Source organism: Peromyscus eremicus, chromosome 8b (assembly GCF_949786415.1).
Source record: "Peromyscus eremicus chromosome 8b, PerEre_H2_v1, whole genome shotgun sequence".
Lineage (NCBI taxonomy): Eukaryota > Metazoa > Chordata > Mammalia > Rodentia > Cricetidae > Peromyscus > Peromyscus eremicus.
Window position 1 is genome coordinate 53,851,321 of NC_081424.1, and position 24,405 is coordinate 53,875,725.

At 49.5% G+C, this 24,405-nt stretch overlaps 1 protein-coding gene across 1 annotated transcript in view; it reads left to right on the forward strand.

Moving 5' to 3' along the window:
• Positions 1-20,092, forward strand: part of Synj2 (synaptojanin 2) — a 101,617-nt gene extending 81,525 nt beyond the window's left edge. The window contains 14 exon segments of the mRNA XM_059272814.1: positions 843-1,035; positions 3,484-3,642; positions 5,264-5,420; positions 6,571-6,688; positions 7,721-7,939; positions 8,039-8,117; positions 8,632-8,800; positions 9,918-10,085; positions 11,321-11,455; positions 13,594-13,706; positions 14,728-14,836; positions 16,819-16,994; positions 19,030-19,733; positions 19,735-20,092. Coding sequence (XP_059128797.1) covers positions 843-1,035; positions 3,484-3,642; positions 5,264-5,420; positions 6,571-6,688; positions 7,721-7,939; positions 8,039-8,117; positions 8,632-8,800; positions 9,918-10,085; positions 11,321-11,455; positions 13,594-13,706; positions 14,728-14,836; positions 16,819-16,994; positions 19,030-19,733; positions 19,735-19,849 — 2,614 coding nt within the window. The 3' untranslated portion in view covers positions 19,850-20,092.
• Positions 20,093-24,405: the final 4,313 nt, after the last annotated feature.

Below are 24,405 nucleotides of genomic sequence, written 5' to 3' on the forward strand. Positions count from 1 at the left end.
ATTAGGGTTACAATTGCTAAGGAGCAGCCCAAGACCTGGCCAAGCACCTCCATATAGAGAGGACCACTGGAATGCCCTATGGTGGCCCTTAGGCTCTGCATTCGTAATCTATTACCTTAAAAACACATTTAAGGCCCTACCCCTGCCATTGTGTTACTAGGGCAGCTTGACCATGCCCCAAGTTGACTAGGAGAAATCTGGGTAAAGGTTAATGATAAGTCCTGAGGAGAGGCGAGATGGAAGAATGGCAGGTGTTCCTCACCCGCCTGAGGTCTCCTCACCTTGTCCTCAGTTTCTTGCCCTTTGGCCACATGCTTGTTTGACTCAACCTTTGGGCAGGTTATCACCCAGCTTGTCTCCCAGCTCTCAGGTGTAACAGCAGTCTCCAGCTATGGCCTGCTTAAAGAAACATTAAGCAGCTAACAGTCTGGTCCTGGGGCCCTACACACGGGTGTGCATCCCCAGTGAATTGGGAGAAGGGCATTATGGGTCCGACTCCCAGATCAGCTGAAGGGCCGTTTCCTAGCTCTCAAAATTGTCCACGGCCATATCATAGGGTATACACTAACATGAGAGCTGAGGGGTATGGGAGGCACATCAGTGAAACCCCTACTGCTTCTGCTGGGAGAGGACTAGGGAAGACCTGGGAATGGTGTGTCTGCAGCTTCCCAGAAGACTGGTGGGGGACCGGGTGCTTCTGACAGAGATGTAGTGCTTGGCGGTGAGCAGGACCACCGTGGACTTGACCACATCGCTCTCCAAGCTTGCAGCCACGGGCTTTTCTCTGTGGTAGAATAGGTTTCTATTTCCCCACTGCTGACAGAGCATGCCCTTTTTTACAGGGATGTGGCCATCGATACCGTGAAGACTGGCATGGGGGGAAAGGCGGGGAACAAGGGTGCTGTGGGCATCCGCTTTCAGTTCCACAGCACCAGCTTCTGCTTCATCTGTAGCCACCTGACGGCTGGGCAGTCTCAGGTGAAGGAGAGGAATGAAGACTACCGGGAGATCACTCACAAGCTCTCCTTCCCTGCGGTGAGTGGCGCGTGGGTCGGCCTGTGTGCTGGTTGGCTGTGCGCTGGGCCCACCTGCCTGGTTCTGCCACGTGTGGCTTTCTGGGCTGCTAACAGGAGCCCCACCCTCACCACCATGAGCCTCTCCACCATGGGAGAGGGGAGATGGGCTGTCATTCTTGGAGGAGGAGCCCAGTCCCGCAGTGGTCTGTCACCTCCTACCTCAACTTCCTGGAAGTCCTTGGGTAACCTAGCTTTTTTGGGGGGTGCACTTTGTGGGTGTTTCAATTCAGATGGTGGAAGAGAATCAGTGTGGTCATGGGAAGAACATTTTAATTCAAGTATGATTTCCTTCTCGTGGTGGTGGTAGTGTGGATTCTGTTTGCTTCTGATGCGCGCACACACCCATATCTCTGTTGCTGCTCAGCCAGGAACTCCTGTTTCCAAACTGGCAAATCCTGGCTGAAAAGCCGAAGTCCCTGAGGTCTCCAGTAATGCGCCACACTGCCCCCTAGTGACAACCTAGAGATTTCCATGCTGAAGCCCATGGGCTTTATTTTCAAATTTAGATTTTAGTGTTCTCCTTCTTATACAAAGAAGACCCCCCCAGCACCTCAGCCTGATGCGTGGGCTCCACCGGCTAGACAGAAAAGTATGGGTCGGATGTCCTTGCTATAGGTCCCTCCAGCTTTCGACAGGCTGGTTGGATCCTGAAATTCTCCTGTTGGACAGGAGCATGGAGCCTTTAAGGCTTTTAAGCCTTGGCATTCCCAAGGATTCAGCTGCAGAGTCAAAGTTCATCTGGTTTCAACTATAAGTATCTGAATCCTCGCTGTTGTTTTTATTTCTTGAGTTAAAGAACAAATAAGTTGGGAAAATTTTGATTTGTATGTAGTCCACGCCTTCTTACTTGAAAATGAGAACTTTGAAACAGTATACTCAGGATACATTCCAGTAATTGAAAATTTTTACTAGATGTACCTTTTTCTTCTGTAGAAAGGAAAGTTGAGTGACCTTATAAATTAGTTCTCTGCACCCATTGTGTGGATTACAGTAGCCGCTGACCGCGGGTAGCTACTTTTTAAATTAATTTAAAATCACTTACATCGGTGCCTTAGTCAGTGTTCTGTCGCTGTGAAGAGACACCATGATCTCAGCAACTCTTTTAAAAGAAAGTGTTTAATTGGGGCTGGCTTACAGCTTCAGAGGCTTAGTCTGTTATCAGTGTGCAGGCGGACATGATGCTGGAGAGGTTCCTGAGAGTTCTACATCCAGATCCACAGGCAGCAGAGAGACGCTGGGCCTGGCCTGAAAGCTCAAGGCCCACCCCTAGTGACACACTTCCTCCAACGAGGCCACACCTACCCCCAACGAGGCCACACCTACCCCCAACGAGGCCACACCTACCCCCAATGAGGCCACACCTACCCCCAACGAGGCCACACCTACCCCCAACGAGGCCACACCACCTAATCTCTTCAAATAGTGCCACTCCCTAGGCATTCAATTATAGGAGCCTATGGGGACCATTCTTATTCAAACCACCACAACTGGTCATGTTCAAAGTACTTGGCATGTACTGGCCTCTGGCCAGTGGCTCCCTCACTCAGCAGTATGGAAAGCATTTTCACTACCACAGAAATATGTGTGGCTTGGTTAGGGCCATCTTAAATCTGTCTGTACCATCCGTGTGAGTGGAGAAATTTGAATACCCTAGTAGAGGGGAAAGCTAGGTTTAGAGCTGGATAGATCTGGGTTCACATTTCAACTTTATCATGCTCTAGCCTTGTGGCCTTCGGTGAGTTACACCACACATACACAGAGGGAGGGGGCACCTCGGTGTCTGCTGCGTGGATTCTGTAAGCATAGGGTTCCCTTGGAGCTCTACACTTACAGTCCTTATGTCACTGCCACTGTCATTGTGCTAGGGAGGAGCTCTTGGAGGACTGGCTGGAGATGATTGGCTCCTGCTGGGCAAGATGGGAGGGAAGTGATGGAGAAGTTTACAGGGCCGCTCGCTGTTTCCCTCACGCTGAGAGTTTGGGAAACACCTCTCAAGATTCGGATAGAACAAGCATGACACACATAATGACAGAGTGATTATTGGTATAGTGTTTTTCAGGTGGTTTTGAGGTTTTGTCTGGACCACTCAAGAGTACTGTTACATAACATAGAAAAGCAGGACTGAGGACACGGCTCATGTTTGTGCAGCACCGAATACACTTGGGTGAGGAGGTGCATGCCTGTTATCACTGCTACACAGTCCTGGGCTACATGGAGCTCTATCTCAGAAAATAACGCAATAAAATAGAGAAGCAAATTATGTAAGGATTTCTTGGAAGGTTTATAGGGCTAGGCAAACACGAGACACTTTAATGGAAAACTTAACAATTTAGGAGAAACGCCCCAAGGCTTGTTCCTCTCCCCTCCCCCACCTCCCTCACACTTGGTGATGTTCTTTGTAACTTAGGGGAGAAACGTCTTTTCACACGATTATGTGTTTTGGTGTGGCGATTTCAACTACCGCATCGATCTTACCTACGAAGAAGTCTTCTATTTTGTTAAACGTCAGGACTGGAAGAAACTTATGGAGTTTGACCAGTTACAGCTACAGAAGTCGAGCGGGAAGGTAAGCTGTACCTCGAAGATATTTCTAGTAACTGTCTTGGTGTGGAGTGCAGGTACTGTGAGTGGCTTGAACACTGATCCTGATGGTATAGAAAACACACGGTGTTTACGTTTATGCAGTGAGAAAAGCGGGGTGGTGCAGTCTCACTGACTGCTGAACTTAACTAGGCTCTGGCTGGCCACACTCAGGATCCCTGTGTCTCTCTAGGGCTGAGTGGCGCCTATCCCTGAGGGAAAGCCTCCGACAGCGTTCAGCACAGTGCGGGGAGTGAGGGTACCTACTGGCTTTCCACCACCTCTAACGCACTGGGTCGTGTGCTTTCAGACAGATGGAGTCAGCTCCTCTGAGGCTCCCCAGAGCCCAAGTCATGATTGCCTTCTCTTGTCCCCCCCTGACAACGTCAGACGGACCACTGTGTTGACGGTGTTGAGTACTGGGGTGCATGGTCTGCTTGGACCAAATGCACTTACCTATCTACGCGCGTGTGGTCTCTTTAGGGACTGCTTTGCTTCTGGTATCAGAAACGACGAGTGACACGTTGGACTCTGTTCATAATATTTTGGTGCTGTCCCTTTCCTGTTGGTGAGAGCGCCAACAGAATCATTTACACACCGATTTGTACATAGACTCCTCCAGAGTACCCTACAAATTAGACTCATTTTATGGACAAAACGGAGAGGTAGGTTGAATTATGTATCGTGTAGTCAGCACACCGGGCCGCCATTCGCTCCAAAATTGTCCCCTCACCGAGTGCACATGTGCTATTCCATGGCATAAAATAGCACAGGTTCGGGTACAGCAGTGGGTCTCAACCTGTGGGTCAAGACCCCCCTAAGGGTCACGTGTCAGATATTTACATTAGGATTCGTAACAGTAACAAAATTACAGTTATGAAGTAGTAGCAAAGTACTTGTGTGGTTGTGGGTCATCACAACATGAGGAACTGGATTAAAGGGTCACAGCATTAGGAAAGGTGAGAGCCACGGGGCTACGGACTTTGGTTCTTGAGGGTCAGAGAAGCCAGCCTCCGGGCGTCCACAGGGGATCTACTCTAGTTAAGACCGTGGCTTATTTCCATGTCCTGCTGTCCTAGCAACAAGTATGCAGGCATGCCATTGCCTTCGAGAATGTGGCGCTTAGATGCGCAAGGAAAGAGGAATGAAGGTCTCTCCCTCCAAATCCAGGAGACCCAGCCACTGTTTTGAAGTTTGCTTTGCCTAAGTGTGAAGTATGCAGATGAGCCACATCACCTCACAAATCTTTTTTTCTGCCTCCACCTAATTCTCACTACCCTCTCTGCTCCATCAAGTGAAGGAGCTTTTGCTCCAGCCCTAAACGCATTATATACAGGCGCTGGAATGCCCAAATGAGCACATAGTAATCCCTGTCCTGGGGTCCTTTCTCGGTCTCCAAGGGTGACAAAGGTGACTGGCAGGGATTCAGGAGGGAGAGTGAGGTACTATGATGGTGTGTGTGTGGGTGTGTCCAGCTATTAAAAGGCATATATGTCGAACATTAGACATATTTACAAATATAGATTCTACTACTTTTTAGAAAACTTTGGAATGTACCTTTTTTTTTTTTTCCTGAAGACAGCCTTATGATTTCTTTCTCCAAACAGATTTTTAAAGACTTTCATGAAGGAACCATTAACTTTGGGCCCACATACAAGTATGATGTTGGATCAGCTGCCTACGATACAAGTGACAAGTGCCGTACCCCAGCCTGGACAGACAGGGTGCTGTGGTGGAGGAAGAAACATCCATACGATAAGACAGGTGAGTCCCGTGTGTGTGGCTGAGACAAAACGGGGACGAGTGAGAAACACCGCCAAGGGAAAGGACCAGTCACTCAGCCCAGTGGCCTGGCTGTGTAAATCACATTTCTCTCAGTGAATCAGCCACATGATAGCAAGTCGTTCTAGATGTCACCGTCTTTGAACCACCTCTCTCCTGGTTTTGCCTCTCCATCATGGCTTCTCCCACCCACCCTCTGCCCTTTATCCCAGGAAGAGAGGGAAGTGAAGTCATGGGCTCTCCCTCCCCACTCCCCGCACCACTCAGGTGCTCTATCGAGCCCATTTTGTTCCACCAGATTCTTACCTCTTAAAGCCTCAATTTCAAATGGAGCATGAGCCAGGCAGGATTTTTTTTTTAATATTTTATTTATTTTATTGCACATTTGTCTGTGTGAGAGTGTCCGATCCCCTGGAACTGGAGTTACAGACAGTGGTGAGCTGCCATGTGGGTGCTGGGAATTGAACCCGGGTCCTCTGGAAGAGCAGCCCGTGCTCTCAGCTGCTGAGCCACCTCTCCAGCCCCGGATTTTTTTTATATAAATTGGTTAGATGTGTAGTTATTTTGAAGTCATTGATGCCTAGAAGGGAAGGTGAAGGCTCATTAAAGTCAGAACACCTGTAATCTAGAACACAGCAAGCTTTCCACTTTTCAAGAGAGAGCTCTGTGGGGATCTCAAAGCTGGGACACTAGAGCTACAGGAGAGGACGTATGTTTTCTTTCAGGTTAGTCTGCGAACATCTGCATGGTCCCGGGGCACTGAGAGGCAGGGCCAGACAAGTCCTGACGTTGGAGCCTCGGTGCCTCTCACCATGCAGACGGCAGGTCTCAGAGGCGGGGGACCGCTGCACCCTGGCCCATAGCTTCAGACATGAGCTGGGGTCGGGAGGTGAGAGGGTGCCACGGTTGTTACTGTTCTTGGTCATCTGAACATGAAGAACTTTTTCACCCCAGCCCCAGAGCAACCCAAGCCAAAGTTCAGGCTCGGTGGGGGTGTGGGGGGGAAGCAAATGAGCCTGAGCCAAGGTCGTTAGGGACAGAACTCTTGGCTGCAGGCCATTATACTTGCATTCATATAATTGATGTGGTTTCATGTCTCCTGTGGGCTTCTTGAATGGAACCTTGTGAGCAGCTGGAGAACTCAACCTTCTAGACAGTGATCTGGATGGTGACACCAAAATCAGGCACACCTGGTCTCCAGGGACCCTCAAGTACTACGGCCGTGCGGAGCTGCAGGCATCTGATCACAGGTACGGTCCTCAGTGAGGAGAGCGTTGGCTCCACTTCCCCACAGAGACAGACACACTGTCCCTGGAAAGACTGCAGTGAGTGCGTGTGCGTGTGCGTGTGCGTGTGCGTGTGCGTGTGTGTGTGTGTGTGTGTGTGTGTGTACTTACCACTGGGAAGTAATAGTTGTTAGCGTTTGGTCATTGTTCTATGTCATAAATGACATTATTTATGAAAATTTCAAAGATACGGCCTGTACAATACTGTATCTTTGAAATGTCCCCAACTGCTCCACCGCACAGCTGGATTTCCTGGTAGTTTTCAAGCGGCAGTCCTATGCAGCTTACAGATGTGGTTCGCTCATTTGCAGCCACTGTCCAGCTCTAAACAGAGACATGGGACTGACCCACTCAGCTAGGGACGACAGTTTTCATCCAGTATTTGTGTTGTGACAAACACCGTACAGTTTGTATATCTTGGGTTCAGGTTGTTAGACACTCTGAGATGTCGTTGACCCTTGGCCACTTGGGCTAAGAATGGACGGAGACAGTAGATGGCAGGATGGGGGCAGTCTGATGGTAGCCTCCGAGGGGGGTGATGTTGCACGAAATGGTAGAGGGTGGCAGCGTAGGACGGTACAAGCGAGGAAGGTTTAATTCTCCTGCAGTTGTTACCAGAACTGGGTAAGTTCTTCCAAGAAGGGAAGAGGAGAGTGGTAAACCTGGGTCAGCTGGTGAGTCAGGACTTTGGGTCCTGATTCTTTTATCCCCTCCCCTTAGCAGTGTTGAGGGGAAACGGTATTTATGGGAATCTTTATCCTAATTTCTAGTGTTTCCTTACAATCAAGTCCTAGAAATGAGCTCTATAAACGAAAAGGGATGGTGTTGTGAGGCTCTTAGCATGATTGCCATGTAGCCACGTGAAGAACTTGTGTTCCAGCAGAGTGCGATGCCTGGGGCTAGCAGCTCTGGGGGACAGAGACAGGTTGGAGGCTGGGATGTGACCCCTGCCGAGGCCGACAGTTCTCCACTGGTTCCTATTCATGTCTGATGCAGACCTGTGCTGGCCATCGTGGAGGTGGAGGTGCAAGAGGTTGATGTGGGAGCCCGGGAGCGGGTTTTCCAGGAAGTGTCCTCCGCCCAAGGCCCGCTGGATGCCACCGTTGTAGTAAACCTTCAGTCGCCAACCCTGGAAGAGAGAAATGAATTTCCTGAGGACCTGCGCACAGAACTCATGCAGACTTTGGGGAATTATGGGACGATTATTCTGGTCAGGTAACCCACCCCTCAGATGTGTGTTCTGGGGTGTCACTGGGATCCCGGAGAGCTGCATTAAGCTCCTAGTGTTGACTGGAATACTAATTTGTATCCCAGGATCAACCAAGGGCAGATGCTGGTGACTTTTGCAGACAGCCACTCGGCTCTCAGTGTGCTAGACGTGGACGGTATGAAGGTGAGTGCTCTTAGTCACACTGTGGCATGGAGCTGTCCCATCCCCATGTTTACATGGCCATGATTTCCCCTGGCCAGTGCCCTAACTATGTCGGCACCACGGTGCGTAGCGGCTGGGATTCTCCATCTGGGTCTTGTGTCTTAGAGCTGGCCTGTCCTACTTAGAGAAGCTGCAAGTGTGGTTCCCACTGAGGTCTTCGATCCCCCCAATGGAGTGCACTTGCCTCCCTTCTCCTGAGACTGTTTTGGGATGTGCAGCTCACATTTAGTTCCATTTTGATAAGATCCTGGTTTAAATTTGCACGGAATGAAAAGCCGGAGGCGTGGAGTTCAATTTCTAGTCCAACCAAATGTGCGTGAGCCGTGCTGAACTCACCCGGGGTCTGGACTTTGGGTTGCCTTAGCACATTGTGAGGAATGCACAGATTGGAGAGAGAAGCATTTTGTGACTGATGGGAACTGTGGTGACTTGTCTTTGTTCTCACTTGCTGGCTGGCACCCCCCCCCCCCGCCAGGTGAAAGGCAGAGCTGTGAAGATTCGACCAAAGACCAAAGATTGGCTGAAGGGCTTGAGAGAGGAGCTCATTCGGAAGCGGGACAGCATGGCCCCCGTGTCTCCCACCGCCAACTCCTACTTGCTGGAGGAGAACTTTGACTTCACGAGTCTGGACTATGAGTCTGAAGGTGAGTGGCCCTGGCAGAAAGGGCAGGCAGAGAGTTCTAGTGATGGCCAGGCCTTGCCCCAAACCCCACCTCACAAAGGTTATGGAGGACATGTGAAGTGTGAGAGTTGCCCCCACGTGACAGCTGTGGCTCACATCCGTGTGTTCCAGTGTTCACCTATGGGGATGATGCAGGGACAGGAAAGGGACAAGATGTCCTCACATTTGTTATTAACGGTGGCTTAGAGGCTGTAGCAATGGGCATGAATTGAGGTGGGAACTGGCCCAGGCACCCAGCTCCCATGGCTGCCGGCAGAGCGTCATAGGATTCTTGTGTTGCTTACATTGGCTTCACTGACAGACACTTCATAAGGGAGGAATTCTTCATTTTGGTTCGCAGATCATAGGTCCACAGCTGTCTTAGTCAGGGTTCCTGATATGATAAAGCACCATGACCAAAAGCAATGTGGGGAGGGAAAGGTTTGTTTCAGCTCACAGTTCTACATCACGGTCTGTCATCTAAGGAGGTCAGGCAGGAGCTCGAGGCAGGAACTGAGGCAGAGGCCGTGGAGGAGTGCTACCTACTGGCTTGCTCCCCCTGGCTTGCTCAGGCTGCTTTATTATAACACCTAGGACCATGGGCCCCTGGACCAGGCCGTCCCCTATCAATCATCAATCAAGAAAATGCCCCGCAGACTTGTCCATAGGCCATCTTATGGAAGCATGTTGTCAATTGAAGGTCCCTCTTCCCAAATGACTCTAGCCTCTGTCACACTGACATGAATCTACCTGGAACAATAGCCTTTGGCTCTGTTGAATCTGGGCCTCTGGCAAGGCAAGAACATCGAGGCATGGGAGCATGTGCCAGTGGCTACTCACCCCCCTCCCCCAGTGCACAGGAAGTAGGGAGTAAATACCAGTGCCATCTTTTATTCCAGTTGGGTCTCCAGGCCTAGGGATCAGCATGAGCCCTTCCTTCCCTACTTAAGTCTCTCTGGACACATCCCCACAGTTACCATCTCATAGGTATCCCTCAAGCCAATCCAACTGACAGACAGCAAGACAGTCCCACTGGCTGAAGGGTGGGCTGATGCCCCCCTCATTCCTCTCGCCCTCATGTGACTTGTTCTTCCCCGAAGGGGATGTTCTTGAAGATGACGAGGACTATTTAGTGGATGAGTTTGGCCAGCCTGTGGCCTTGGACAGTGAACTTGGTGGCGACGACTCTTCCGATACCATGAGCTCCTCAGCACCTGCCGGCAAATCTCCTGCACTCGCTAAAAAGAAGCAACATCCAACGTACAAAGGTAGCTCCTTCCCCGCTTTCCCGGGGTAGGGTTGGAAGAGCGACCTCATCTTTCCGATGTTTGCCCCTGCAACACGCCTACCTGGAGATGTCAGTCTGTTTCCTTTGTGTACTCGAGGGGCCACAGCTCTCTAGAAGCTGCTTTTACGTTTGTGACTTTGTCCCCCCAATAATTTTCTGATTGAATCCCTGAAGAGTCATATTCAGTATCGACACCCTGATGTGTTATTTCATTCACATAATGTCATATTATACGGTGGCATCGTTACATTTTAGAATTAAGGAGAGCAAAAGAGGGTGTGGGGGATGAATTCGTATTCTGGATTAAATGGTAGAGTGTTAGATTCAGTTGACTCTGGTCCATCCAGAGTTGCCTAACTGGAGAGAACCGTTAGCCAACAGGCGCAGGACCCTTGCTTGAGGGCTGGAGACACAGAGCATGGCCGACAGGGAATTAAGATGTTTCCTTGTCAGGAGAGGTCCAAAGACCCATCTACCCCACATCTTCCTTTGATTAGATAATGGTCCCCAAACTGATCAGTAGCTCGCCACTCAAGAACCACTGGTTGGCTTTAACATTTTGAGTTGCTGAGTCTGCCATAGGATTCAGATTTGGTGATTTGGTAAGGCATGTGGGGCAGGCAGTGTGTACACAGACAGTTTTGGTGAATGGCACCAGGTGAACTTTCCATTCCTCTGGTCTTCTCTCCTCCAGCTTTGGCCTCTCTTGTTCTTCTCAGAGGAATGTCCCAGGCCAGTCATGGCGTCAAGCACTCAGAAAGTGATTACCTGAAGCTTCTAGTAGCCAAGAGCTTGCCACTGGGTGCCAGGCTCACGAAGAGGGGAGACTTCCTCAGCTTCCAAATCACTAGCCATATTTTAGAATGAGGAATTAAGCTCTCTGCCCTACGGTGGGGTGAATCTTAGCAGCTCTGGCTTCACTGTGTCTTTTGCTTGCATAGAGGTGTTGGCTGATCATTTTGGAAGGAAATGGGTCTATACGTTAAAACATGCCAGGGCTTCTCAAGTCTGGTAAACCAAGCCCACGGGTCATTGAGTGTTGCAAGCAGGCACTGGGTATGCCCTCACCCCAGCAGAGGGCTCTGGCTTCTGAGTCGGGCTCACTGGGTATCCCATAGCACTTCAGCCTCCTGTGGCGTGCCCTGTGCACAAAGCCGTCTCTGACCCTTGCGTTTGGAAGAGATCGTCTTTTCTCACAGCTGCCATGTCCTCTAGACGACGCTGACCTGGCGAAGTTAAGGCAAGAACTGGAAGCTGTTGGGGATTTTCGCCACCGTTCTCCGAGCAGGTCCCTGTCCGTCCCCAATAGGCCTCGGCCACCTCACCCACCACAGAGACCCCCCCCTCCAAGTAAGACTTTGCTTGCTCTGAGCTTGCCACAGTGCCTGCTGGGAATAACCGCACACCTCCTGCTATTGAACACACAGCTCTAGACTGCTTCTGAGTCCCTTCTGATGCTTCTCTCTCCCTGCCCCCCCCGGGGGGCGGTCCTTGTTCTCCAAGTCTAGGACATGTTCCACGTTGGAGGTCATTGGTTTCTCAGGGCATGTGAAACAAAGCCGTTCTAAAGCTGTTCATCCAGGATCTTGGCGTTTGCTTCCAGAAGCCTTAAATTTGAAACCGTTAACATGAAATGGCCGTCGTCCTTTGAGGGAGTTTTTCTAGCCTTTCAGTCAGGTGCTGGCTTCTTTGACAGACTCCCAGACCTGCTCTGTAGGAATCTGGTTCACCCAGAGACCCAAGCATGCATGGATCTCTGCTAGCCCAGGCCATGATCCACCTCCTGCTCCTGTGTTCCTGACTTTCTGGCGATGAGCCCTGTTTCACCCAGGCTCTCCTAGGATGGGGGTCCAGCCCCTCTGACAATGCTTCTCCCATCAAACTTCCCTTAATCTCAAAATAACCTCGTGGCTTGCTTCTGATTGGTTTATGTTTTAAACATAACAGTTTACTTCCCCCCCCCCCAAACCATGACAATCAAATACAGACTCTTCCAAGCCATTCCTTTCAAAATCGGGTTCACCCGTAGCTAAAGTGTAGCAGTAATCAGTGTCAAGCTAGAAGTATATCTTCACTTTTGTGAGCCATATACTCAGGAAATAGAAATGATACTAAAAATACCAGGTTTATAAGATGTTTTAGGTGGTAGACCGCCGCAAGAGGAGGGAGAGTTTAGGGCTAGCCTAGGGTACATAGTGAGATTATCTCTCAAAAAACACCTTAAAAATTATATACATTTTATAAATCATGTTATTTTAGAGCTTTAATAAAAGTAAAGAATTATAGAGAAGAATCAAGCTTTAAAAGTTACTTGGCTACCTACAAGTAACAGTTTTAATCAAAATCACTTCCATTGTTTTCCAGTTGTCTGCAAGGGTATCTAAACACTATTTTAAAAGAAAAAGATGTAAGGGCTGGGGCTGTGTGTGCTAGCCTAACTTAAATGAGGCACCAGGTCCAATCCTTAATTCTGCCAAAAAGAACATTTTAACGAACTGTTACCACTTTTGCTTGGTCATTTGTTTTTAGTCCACTGACAGTGTCATTAAGTATTCTAAGACAACTCATTAATGGCTAAAAGCAGAATGTAGCCTAATTTATTTCTCTGAGTTGGGGACTCCAGGACTTCTGTTGTCTCTCAAATGTTAAAAATGTTTCGAGGCTGGGGAGATGGTTCAGTGGGTAGCAGCACTTCCCACACAAGCCGGATGCCCTTCCTGCTGTGGTGGGCTCCGTGCACCTCCGATCACCAGAACCTGTGGGAAAGCCGATGTGCCGGGAGTGCTGTCCGTAGTCCGGCATTCCTCCTGGTGATGGGAGGAGGAGTCGGGGGAATCCCCAGAACCTTGAGGACCAGGTGCCCTGGAGTGTGCAATGTAAACAGTGAGAGACCCTGCCTCAACCAACACCCGAGGCTGGCCTCTGCCCTCACACACGCGCTGTGCCCTCACACACAAACACATGTGCTTTGTACAGACACCTTCACACACACACACACACACACACACACACACACACACACACACTACTGTTTAACAACAACATTCGAAATAATTTGGTCCTGATAATAATGTTGTGTTTCAAACCACTTAAAAACCAACTGGTTTGTATATAAGATTAGAAACCCGCTGTGTGTTAGATTTAAATTTGCATTCCAGTCCTGCTTCCCTAGACAATCTGTGTCAATAGGCCATGCTATCGCTATCGGAGAATCCAGGAAAACTGCTTTGTTTTTTTGTGGTGCTGGGGGTGGAGCCCAGGGCCTCCTCATCCATGCTATGTCAGCGCTCTATTGCTAACCCATAACCACAGCCCCAAAGAGAAACTTTGGAGACTCTTAGGGGGCCTGCTTGGGAGCACTCCGTATGGCTTGTGAGTCTGCGCTCCTGACCATGGCTGTGTCTACCTTTGCGGCTGCCTCCCCCCAACTTCTTGTAGCTTGCTAGCACGTTACCAAGTCACTGAAGCCGCGGCTGTCTTTTTCACAGCTGGTTTAGTGGTGAAGAAGTCAGCCTCAGATGTCTCCATCTCGGCCGGTACTCATGGGCAGTACTCAATCTTGCAGACGGCGAAACTTCTTCCAGGAGCACCTCAGCAACCAGTGAGTCCCTCAGGCTCCCAGGGAAGTGGTTAGCATGTCAAACCTGAGGGAGTGCCCCACCCCAAGATCATGTGGATCGCGCCTTTCCAAGGAATATGTAGCTCTGTCTCCTTAACCCTCTCCCTGTCCGTCACTCATCCCCCAAACCCCTAATGCTTAGTCTCAGCTTCTTTACAGGACTGTTATGTGGTTGTGCAGAGCACTGTGGGAGAAGACACTTGGGATAAATAACCCCCAGTGTCCCTGCGAAGCAAACTGCCCACTTCCAGACTCTTCTTTCACTCCCTTGTAATTCTTAGCTTTGCCTAGATCTGTAGAGCATTGAGTGGTAAAGGGAAAAGGGAAAACTCAGATATGTTTGGCCATCTTGGTGTAAGGTTAAAGACCCACTGGGTCTGAACCCCACCAAAGCACAGTTCTGAAAAATTGCAAGGGGAGTGGGCAGGGGGACTCATCTGGAGGAGTCCTGAGATGAACATGCAGATGAGAGTCAGTGGCAAGGAAGTGAAGGCCGTACTGATGTGCCCAGGAAGCTGTACAGGCTGGCAAGCGGGGCCAGGCTGGCATATGCAGTCAAGGCAGGCTGAGGCGTTGACTAGATTCCAGAATATACAGTAATAAAAAATGGGGCTCAGCTGACCCAGGAGCTGAGTGAAGAGGTAGACAATTCTGTTGGGAAACATGTATCTGGGAGGTATTTTCATACTCACACAGACTATGGAAGGCATGGTCTGAGACTGCTCTCCAGCTCTACATGACTATGGAATGTCACATTACAAGAGTCTGTTTGGGAGCTGAAAGTCTTTAGCTCTGGCCTTCATTGCATTTCTCTTCTTGGTGGGTAGAGAAGGGCATTGAGAGATGTGGTTTAGAATAAGTGGGTGTGTCCATCATCTGATGGGGTTCTGCAGAGCTCACATTCACATACAGACCACCTGCCACCCCTACAGACAAGCAGGTGACATACATGCTCATTTCCTGCCTGCGTTAATCTATGTCTCTTCCTGATTCTGTCCTCAAGCCCAAGGCTAGAACTGGAATAAGTAAACCTTACAACGTCAAGCAGATTAAAACCACCAATGCCCAGGAGGCAGAAGCAGCGATCCGGTGTCTCCTGGAAGCTAGAGGAGGTAGGGTCTCTTGGGAACCACGTCCCTGGCCAAAAGGGAGTGCCAAGTCCTCTTTTATCCTTTTACAGATAGTGGCCTAGAAAAGATCTGGGTCTGTGCTTGCCCTCTCTCTCTCTCTCTCTCTCTCTCTCTCTCTCTCTCTCTCTCTCTCTCCCCCCCCTTCTTCTCCCTCTCCCTCTCTTTCTCTTCCCTCCGGTCCCCCCTCTTTCTTTCTCTTTCTGTCTGTCTTTTTCTTTTTTCTTCCTTTCTTTTCTTTTTTATTTCTTTTTTTAATGCAACGTTAATTGGAAATAGCCTTTACTATTTTATTTACTTATTTTTGATGTATTTTCCACTTAAAATTGCATACTCAAAATTCAGGAAGTATGTAGAAAGTAATCCCATGATGATCAGGCAGCATTTTAGAGATAAATAAATGAAATTTTATAAGGGTTGATGTTGGGCCAGTGAACCTGAAGATCTGAGCTGAGTCCCAGAGCTCACATGCAGGAAGGAGAACTGAGTACCCCAGGTTGTCTTGTGACATCATCCACAAGTGCAGCATGGCACTCCTGTGCCCCTCTATATATGATAATAGATAAATATAAACATGTTTAGGAGAAGGTTAGAGTTGTAGGAACTAACTCATTCTGCCAGCAGGGTGACAAAGGACCGCTGCATAGATGTCCTGGCTGCAAACACAAAATCCACTATGTAAATCACGGGCAAGTGTAAATAAATCCTGTGCCTCAGGCTGGGGCATCCGCCCCACCACACTGCTGTTAATCTGCGTTGCTGGTACCTCACGTAACCCTTGCTATCCTATGGGATCTCTCCCATTCTCTCACATCACTGCTACGAACAATTGCTGTTTTGGTTTTGGGCTGTAATCCAGAATCTCCTTTGGAGAGGAAAGATGATGCCCTTTGTAAAGAAATACGGGGATATTGCCGGGCGGTGGTGGAGCATGCCTTTAATCCCAGCACTCGGGAGGCAGAGCCAGGCGGATCTCTGTGAGTTCGAGGCCAGCCTGGGCTACCAAGCGAGTTCCAGGAAAGGCGCAAAGCTACACAGGGAAACCTTGTCTCGAAAAAAAAAAACAAAAAAACAAAAGCAAAACAAAAAATACGGAGATATTGTAATTGCCCGATTGTATTAACCAGGGTATTCATCTGACTTGGAGTTCTCGACACACTGAAGGAGGACAGAGGGCCTGGGTTAGAAACCTGAGAAACGTTGTTGCAGGATTACACAGCACAGGTGGTTTTGTTTTTTATTCACTGGTAAGTGAATAAAAACTACAGTACCGTCATACAGTGGAGTATTGGTCACGGAAATATAGCGGCACATATTACAGCGAGGGGAGACGTTGGAAATGTTATGCTGAGTGAAAGAAGTGAGAAACGGAATCACGTACTGTGTTACTCCACATGCACATGATGTCCGTGGTAGGTAGGTCCACAGAGGCAGAAAGCTGTGTGGAGGAAGAAGGCACGGGTTTCTTTCTGGCAGAACAAAAATGTTCTAGAATTGGATAGTGGTAATGCCTGTGCTGCTTGGTGAATGCATCAAAAACCATTAAGATGGGTACATTTCAAGGTGGGTGAATTATATTTCAGTGATACGGAAAGAGCAAACAGCTCTAGAGACACACGTTAGTGAGGTTTGAAGTCTGCCCACCGTCTTGATGTGACACTGCCTTGTTCACACTCCTGTTGGGGTTCTGTTGCTTTGTGGGTCCTCTTCCTTGAGGAACGTCTGACACTTTCTGTATGGTAGCAGGGTCTCACTGATCCTTCCTCAGGGCCCTGTGAAGGAAGTGAGTGTGCACTACTGAGGGCAGACATGGCTGTCAGACCTGACGAGCCCTCAAGACCTCCATGTAGCTAGAAGGAAACACACTGGATTCCAATGGCTCTGAGACGTAGACTCTCGAAAGGTTAGGTAGGTCGTGCAGTGGATTCCACCACCTTGTACTTGAGCTGGGTGATTCCATGTTTCAGGTATCCCAGAAGCAGCCCCGGGTGCCATGCCCCTGAGAGACCAAGGGTCTTCTAAGCCAGAGCCCATGTTTGCAGGAGGCAAGCCGGAGGCCTCCCTGGGGCCCCCAGTCCTGCCCCACCGGCCTGCACCTAGGGTTCCGGCTATCAAGAAGCCAACTTTGAGGAGGACGGGAAAGGTAAGAAGCCGAGACAGGTGAGCCCCTCCTTCCAGGGTTCCTCGCGGTCTTGTCACATAAAGTCACGTCCAGGACAGAAGTGAAGTTGGGTTGGGTTTCTCCACCCACACCTGCGTCCCAGACTTAGCCATGTCTAGAGGAGAAGTGGCTCCTTTGCCAGCTGCTTCTCCCTCTTCTCCCTGCTGCTCCTTGGCCTCAGCTGAGCGGAGCGAGGACCCGACTGTCCTTGGCAGGTTCTCACTGTGACGCTCGCGCACAGCTTAAGAGGGACTGCTTCCTGAACGTTCCCCGTCTGCACAGGGAACAGCCGTGGATGCATTCTGCCCAGTGGTCCAGTGCTGCTGTCTGTGTGTAGTATGTGCATGTGGTTTCACATGCACAGATTTGTGTGCATTAGAAAAGCGCTAACGGGGCCTGGGGAAGACGGCTCCGTGGGTAAGAGCACTTGCTGCACCCGCATGAGGACCTGAGTTGGGAGCCCACCACTCAGGGAAAAAGCACCATACAGCCACGCATGCACCTGTAACCCCGGAGATGTAGAGGGCGGAGGTGGGAGGATTGCTGGGGCTTAATGGCTGCCAGCCGAGCTCTAGGTCCAGGGAGAAACTGTCTCAAAGGAATGAGGTGGGGAGTGACAAAGGAGGGCATCCAGGCTCCAGACCCTTCCCTATATAGGGGCACCCCCCCACACACACACAGGCTCATACACCACAAACATATAACTAGCACTTTCTCTGTCTCTGTCTCTGTCTCTCTCTCTCTCTCTCTCTCACACACACACACACAGGCTTATATACCACAAACATATAACTAGCTCTCTCTGTCTCTATCTCTGTCTCTCTCTGTCTCTCTCTGTGTCTCTGTCTCTGTCTCTCTCTCTCTCTCACACACACACACACACACACACACACACACACACACACACACACACACACAGGAAAACCCTAACCAGTTCCTAGATTAGCAGCTTCACTCTGCTCACACGGCCACGGTCTCCCGCGGGCCCAACAGCTTCTGACCACTTTTCTTGCAGATCGTTTTCTGCTCTCGCTCACAAGCTTCTCAGCCTTGCTTACTGCTGCAAAGACATGAGTTTGTAAGGACAGTAGCTGCACAGAGACTGACACCTGTAGATACTTCTGGATCTTCTGTTTGATCTCAGTTCTAGGAGCGGGCCGCTCGGTAACCTCTGTCTGGCCACCACAGAGCGACTGTTGCTTTTCCAACCCGCCCAGCGGGAGAAGTCGCTCTGGCATGTGCCTACGTATTGAGTTTGCTTTCTGTCTTCCGGTTGTACTTCTGTCCTGCGTTGGCCTGTTGCTGCCTGTCCATTTTCCATGCTTGGTTGCAAAATGAAGTGTCCACCTCTTTCTTGTGTGCAGGAGCAGAGGTGGCTTGTCTTTTCAGTGGCTGCCCAGGAATTTTGGTACAAGGCTGGTGGAGAAGGATTATGCTTTCAGTTTGTTTTCTTAAGAACAATTGGAAACGACCTGGACCCCTGGGCTTACCTCCCTGGCCCCATCTGTACCAAAGCTTCCCTTTGCACCATGTAGTTTAAAAGCAGAGCTAAAACAGTGGGGACCCCCTGTGTGACATTCTCCTTCCTTCTGTATTGAAATATAAAAGACCCAAGGAGAACGTAGAGCTGTTAGTCCTTTGGGCTGCAACATGGTCCCTCCCAGGGTGGTACAGTGCATGCTGAGTTATCTGCTTAGGCCTGCATTCCTAATGAATGCCTCAGAAGGGTTCTTGCTGAGTGAGGGAAAATTGCCCCATTTTGCCAGGCAATGAAGACAACGTCTTCGTAAATTACCCACCGTGGCTCTGGTTTTAAATCTCTTGCCGTCGTCCAGTGCCCATGCTGGACCGTGTGCTTCTCCGGCACCTCCTCATTCCCGCTCACTCCACTGGCTCCCAGACACTCTCTCACTGGTTGCCTCAGCCCCATCCATCTCTGTTCGCTACCGAGTGTTGTCTGCGTGCCCACTTCTTACGTGCTGGCTTCTCGCTGACACTCTACCTTGCCTTCCCTCAGCCCATGTCACCAGAAGAACAGTTTGAACAGCAGCCTGTCCATTTTACGATCGGTTCCCAGGAAGTGAGCACTGAGACCCCTCCTCCAATGACAGCCCCTCAAGTCGCACCTGTTCCCAAACCGAGAACTTTTCAGCCTGGGAAAGGTGTCGAGAGGAGGCCGAGCAGTGGCAAGACAGCGCTCGGTGAAGCTCCTCCCGTGACAGGTGCTACGGAGCTACCGCCTCCGGAGGCCCCGTCTCTGGCTCCCAAGGTGCCCCCGAGGAGGAAGAAGTCTGCACCAGCAGCCTTCCACCTGCAGGTCCTGCAGAGCAACAGCCAACTTCTCCAGGGCCTCACGTGCTCCCCACCGCAGCCCGACGCCTACCCTCCCTGTCCACAAGCAGCGGCTCTTCTTGGCGTTTCATCTGCCGTAAGCCCTGAGACTGAGGAGCCCAGAGTGGTGGAGCCCGAGGTAGCTGCTTTCCATGGTGATGATCCAGATCCCTTCTGGAGCCTTCTCCACCACCCTAAGCTGCTGAATAATACCTGGCTACCCAAGACCTCTGACCCTTCAGACTTGGGGTCCAGGAACTCGGAGAGGACACACACAGACCCAGCACAGGTCAGTGCCTCAGTGGCTGAGAGGGGGCTGCCACCAGACCGTGGGGGAAAAGACTTTAGTCACTGGGTGGCAGCCAGTAACAAAGACAAGAGGACAACATTAGGCGTTTGATCCACGGGCAAGGACATGGCCCGTTGCCTTTGAAGATACTCGTTCTGAATGTTCGCCCTCCTCGTGTGGGCGTCGCCTGGCCTGGTTGAAAGGGATATCAATTTAAAGTTGCACTGAAAGACTCCCGGCGTCTGTCCCTCGTGTGTAGTGTATAGAGATTGTCTCCCATTCAGTACAGTCATTCAGCGGCCACCAAAAGAGTTCATTCAAGAACTGAGCATTTTTTTTAAGCTTGCTCTCAGGGGGGATGGGAAATGTGCTGTCGGATTCAGCAGATGATTTTAAAGGAAAGGAATCTAGCTGCCCAAGATGCTCTCATCCACTGAATTTTAAATGGTTGTTCAACTTACGTGTGTATGCCATTTGCCTGTTGTTTTGTCTTCGTTTTACGGATTTGGGGTCATTAAAAGATAACATTAAAAGCAGTTGGGACCATTCAAAGCTGTTCTGGCCCACTTTAAATCAGGTTAAGGAAGGAAAAAAAAGTCAGTTGAAAACAGCAAATAGCCGGGCGGTGGTGGCGCACGTCTTTAATCCCAGCACTCGGGAGGCAGAGCCAGGCGGATCTCTGTGAGTTCGAGGCCAGCCTGGGCTACCAAGTGAGTTCCAGGAAAGGCGCAAAGCTACACAGAGAAACCCTGTCTCAAAAAACAAAAAAACAAAAAAAAAAAAAAAAGAAAACAGCAAATAGGTCAACAGCATGCCCGGACCGTGCATCCTCTTGAGCCCTTTTTTATGGGGTTGCCCTTCATAGCTGCCCCTCACTCCTTCAGGCTCAGCAGAAAGACCTCGTCTGTACTGAGCATGTGTGTGTGCTGATGTTCCTTAAACACTACAGCGTAAGAGGTGAGTACAAGAGGATGTGTAGGAACTATACCAATACTGTGCCGTTGGCGTCTGTGGATGTGGGTACCTCAGGGTGTCCTGGAACGGATCTCTCACAGACACTCAGGTAACTACCCACGTGTATTAACTGATATGTATAAGTCCTGTGGGAGCTGGTGGCAATACTGTCTTGGTAGTGACAGGTGTACCATGAAATTACACGCCACTCAGATATGGACCAGCTGACTCCTGCATGCCCTGTACACGGCCATGGTCTTGAGCTGTGGTATGCTGCTTAAACCAATTTATATTCAACCCCTGGATGAAACCTCCTCCATATTGTTCATGTTCCATAAAGGCACAAAATGTGAAAACTCGTACTGGCCCATAATGACTGATTTTCATGGGTGTAGTTTATGATGGTTCCAGGAGTGTTCTATATGGCTTTATGAGGAAGCACCTCCAGGGCAAGGGGTGTGGGCTTGGTATCTGCGTGTCTCTTGGGTCTGTTTGTTACCTTCCCATTTTCATGCATTTCTAATACTTCTCATCTCTTCTCAAGAACTGATAAAGACAGCATGATGCTATTTTATATCTTAAAAATATTGTGAGGCCTACAATCTATTTTGAGCAGATATCACATTTTTGTGTATAAAAAGTTCCTTAGCTGAAGAAGGCTGAGATTGCAGGGTCACAAGGTCAAGACCAGCCTGGGCAACAGAGCAAGATCCCTTTTCAAAAAGAAGGAAATTGATTAGCAAGTCTATTATGTTAACTTCCATACTTAGGAGTCTTTCACATCATAGACCCATACAGCAATGTCCTGTGTGGCCTCTTTTGGGCAATCCTGCAGTGAATGCTAATGGTTGGGACAGCCATGCCATTTTGCCTGAGACATGCCACTTGCTCTTTATTACCTACCAGACTGCTGGGATTTCAGAAATTATTTTCACTGTCACATTCAAGATGTTTGGTAAATTGTTTAAATCTGGCATTCAAGAAGAAAACTCCATGTATCTACATTCTTCTGAAAATGGATCAGAGAAGAAGGAGCTGCTGACTTACAGATTAAATAGGTAACATGCATATTTGGCAGTTATAAAAGATGGTGTGGGGGCCCTGGAGACACAGCTCAGCAGTTAAGAGCACTGGCTGCTCTTCCAGAGGACCTGGGTTTGAATCCCAGCACCCACACAGTGGCTCACAGTGGAGTCTGTAACTCCAGTCCCACAGGATCCAATGTTCTTTTCTGGCCTCTGAGAGCACTGTATGCTCAGACATACATGCCGACAAAACACCAATAAAAATAAAAATAAAGGAAAAATTCGAGATGGTGTGTGGATTGACCGGTGTTTTCAGTGGTGCCCAAGTACTTTTTAAAGGATTGTGTGGTTCATCTCGTGCGTGTTCTACAAATAAAAACCTTATAGGGAGCGTCAGTGGTTCAGTTCAGAGGTGGGCTGCCTGGAGATGTTAAAGGATTGGCCACGATGTTCCTTCCCACGAGTGCAGTCATGATGGAAGACTCCTGTTTCTAAACTCAGATGCCCTTTCCTGTATATACCTTCTTATCCTGCCACAGAGGAGGTGAATTTGATGGCAGATACGTGTAACCCCGTCAGAAAGGCAGCAAGGGAGGTCAGCCCCACACAGCTGCTTGCGGCGAGGAAAGAACTCCAGCCTCTAGCGTCTTCTTTGTTCCGCACAGCAATGGGCTGACCCAGAGGCCAGGAGCCCACCAGGCAAGTGTTCATCGGAGAAGCAGCCACTCCTGGGCGTCTGAGAGTGAGGAGCCCACACCCAGGAGTGTGGGTCAAAAGGAAAAGCTCACCGTGAAAAACTGAACAAGCTGGGTGTGCTGGTATAGGCCTGTAATCCCAGCATGCAGAGGCAAGGGGACCTCTGTGGGTTCGAGGTCAGCCTGGTCTACAGAGTGGGTTCCAGGACAGCCAGAGCTACATAGTGAGACCCAGTCTCGAGTAGTGGAAAAAAGGACAGTTGGAATGGCCTTATTTTTCCAACAATGCTGACTACTAATTGGAGGATGTCTTAAGGCAGTAGAAGTAGGTTGCATACGTCAGCAGTGAGCAACTGCCCCCCAGACTTCGTTGTGTTGGGTGTGGTTTTGGTCTTTGATCTTGGTTAATGTGACTGATACTGCCATTGCTTTAAACATGGTGCAGTTCACCTCACTGTTTCAGGGGTGATACCGACAGTTTCACATGGTCTCTCAGACCCTAGGAGAGCCTCTTTTTAGAGTTCTTACATATTAAGAAGAAAACTAAGGTGACTGAAATTAGGAAATCTCAAGAAATTTCTACAAAGGTTTAAAGTTGCTGAAGTTTGAGATACTTAAGAAAAAAATCTCAGCACGTGCAGGGAGGGAGTCATGGGCTTTAGAATGGTCGTTTCATTGGGAAGGAAAACAGTGAAAATGATACCCAGACTAGTGATTAATAAAGTCTGCGCGTGCTTTGAGTTGGTAATTTGTCCTCATGCTGGATACATTCATTTCTGTCTTTTTAAAACTGGAGTTCTTTTCAGACATGCAGAGAATCCAGGACTCTCTTCTTTGGGCAGCCTTCCTCTACATCACATGCGACTGCCAGTTCTTTTGTTTTTGTTTTGGAGACAGGGTTTCTCTGTAGCCCTGGCTGTCCTGGGACTCACTCTGTAGACCAGGCTGGCCTCGATCACGGAAACCCACCTGCCTCTGCCTGCCGAGTGCCGAGACAAAGTCATGCACCACCACGCGGGCTGCAGTTGCTAGTTCTGACTGTGTGATGTTTTGTTTTTCAACAATGGAGCTCAGTAGAAAAAGACAGGAGAATAATAAGATTAAGAATTTATGGCTTGAGAGCCTAAGAGGTGGTTCAGTAGCCAGAGGTGCTTGCAGCCAAGTGTGAAGACCTGAGTTCCATCTCTAAAGACTCACAAGTGGAAGGAGGGAACTAACTCTTCAAAGTTGTCCTCTGACCTACAGTACACACACACACACACACACACACACACACACACACACACACACACGAAACTATAAAGAGAAAATCCCTAGAATTTATCGTGTGGAAGCTGCTCTCAGGGACCACTGACATAACATACACGAATTGGGCTCCACTTGTGTGAGAATTGAGGGGCGAGACTGTCTTCTCAAGGCCCTTAAGGCCGACTGAGGAACGGATGAACTGTGAGGGTGGTTTGCATGTTTCTTCATGGGAACAGATGGGAGTCTGTACTCTTTAAATTCTGCCCATGTCGGTGGTGGCAAATGCCTTTAATCCCAGCACTTGGGAGACAGATACAGGCAGATAGATCTCTGTGAGTTCAAGGCCAGCCTGGTCTACAAAGCGAGTTCTAGGACAGCAGGACTGTTACACAGAGACACCATCTCAAAACAAGACAAAATCCTGCCCACGTTTCTTCTAAGCTAATTAGTCACAAAATACTATAGTACTGTTGTGTTTCTCAGGAGTAAGACTAAATATACTGGTCATCTCACGATGGTAAACCAATAAGAATTTGTTTTGTGACTCGGACCTGGCCAAGGAAGGGGCCAGCAGACTGCAGAACGTTTGTCCCAAGGTGGTAGGAGCCAGGCTCAGACTCACTACAATGCAAACCGTTGCCTGGGCTGAGCTCCGCACCGTGACAAGGACAAGGTGATGCTAGCAGAGGCTCAGTGGAGAATTAACGTGAAGAAATGCAGGGCTCCCGGATACCGCCTGCCCCCACAGAGAGCACCACGGGTACCCTGCACGGGGTCGCTACAATTGAGGAAGCTGCACCTGATGTGAAGCCAGGCCGTCAGAGGTGATGACATTAGACATCAATCTGTGC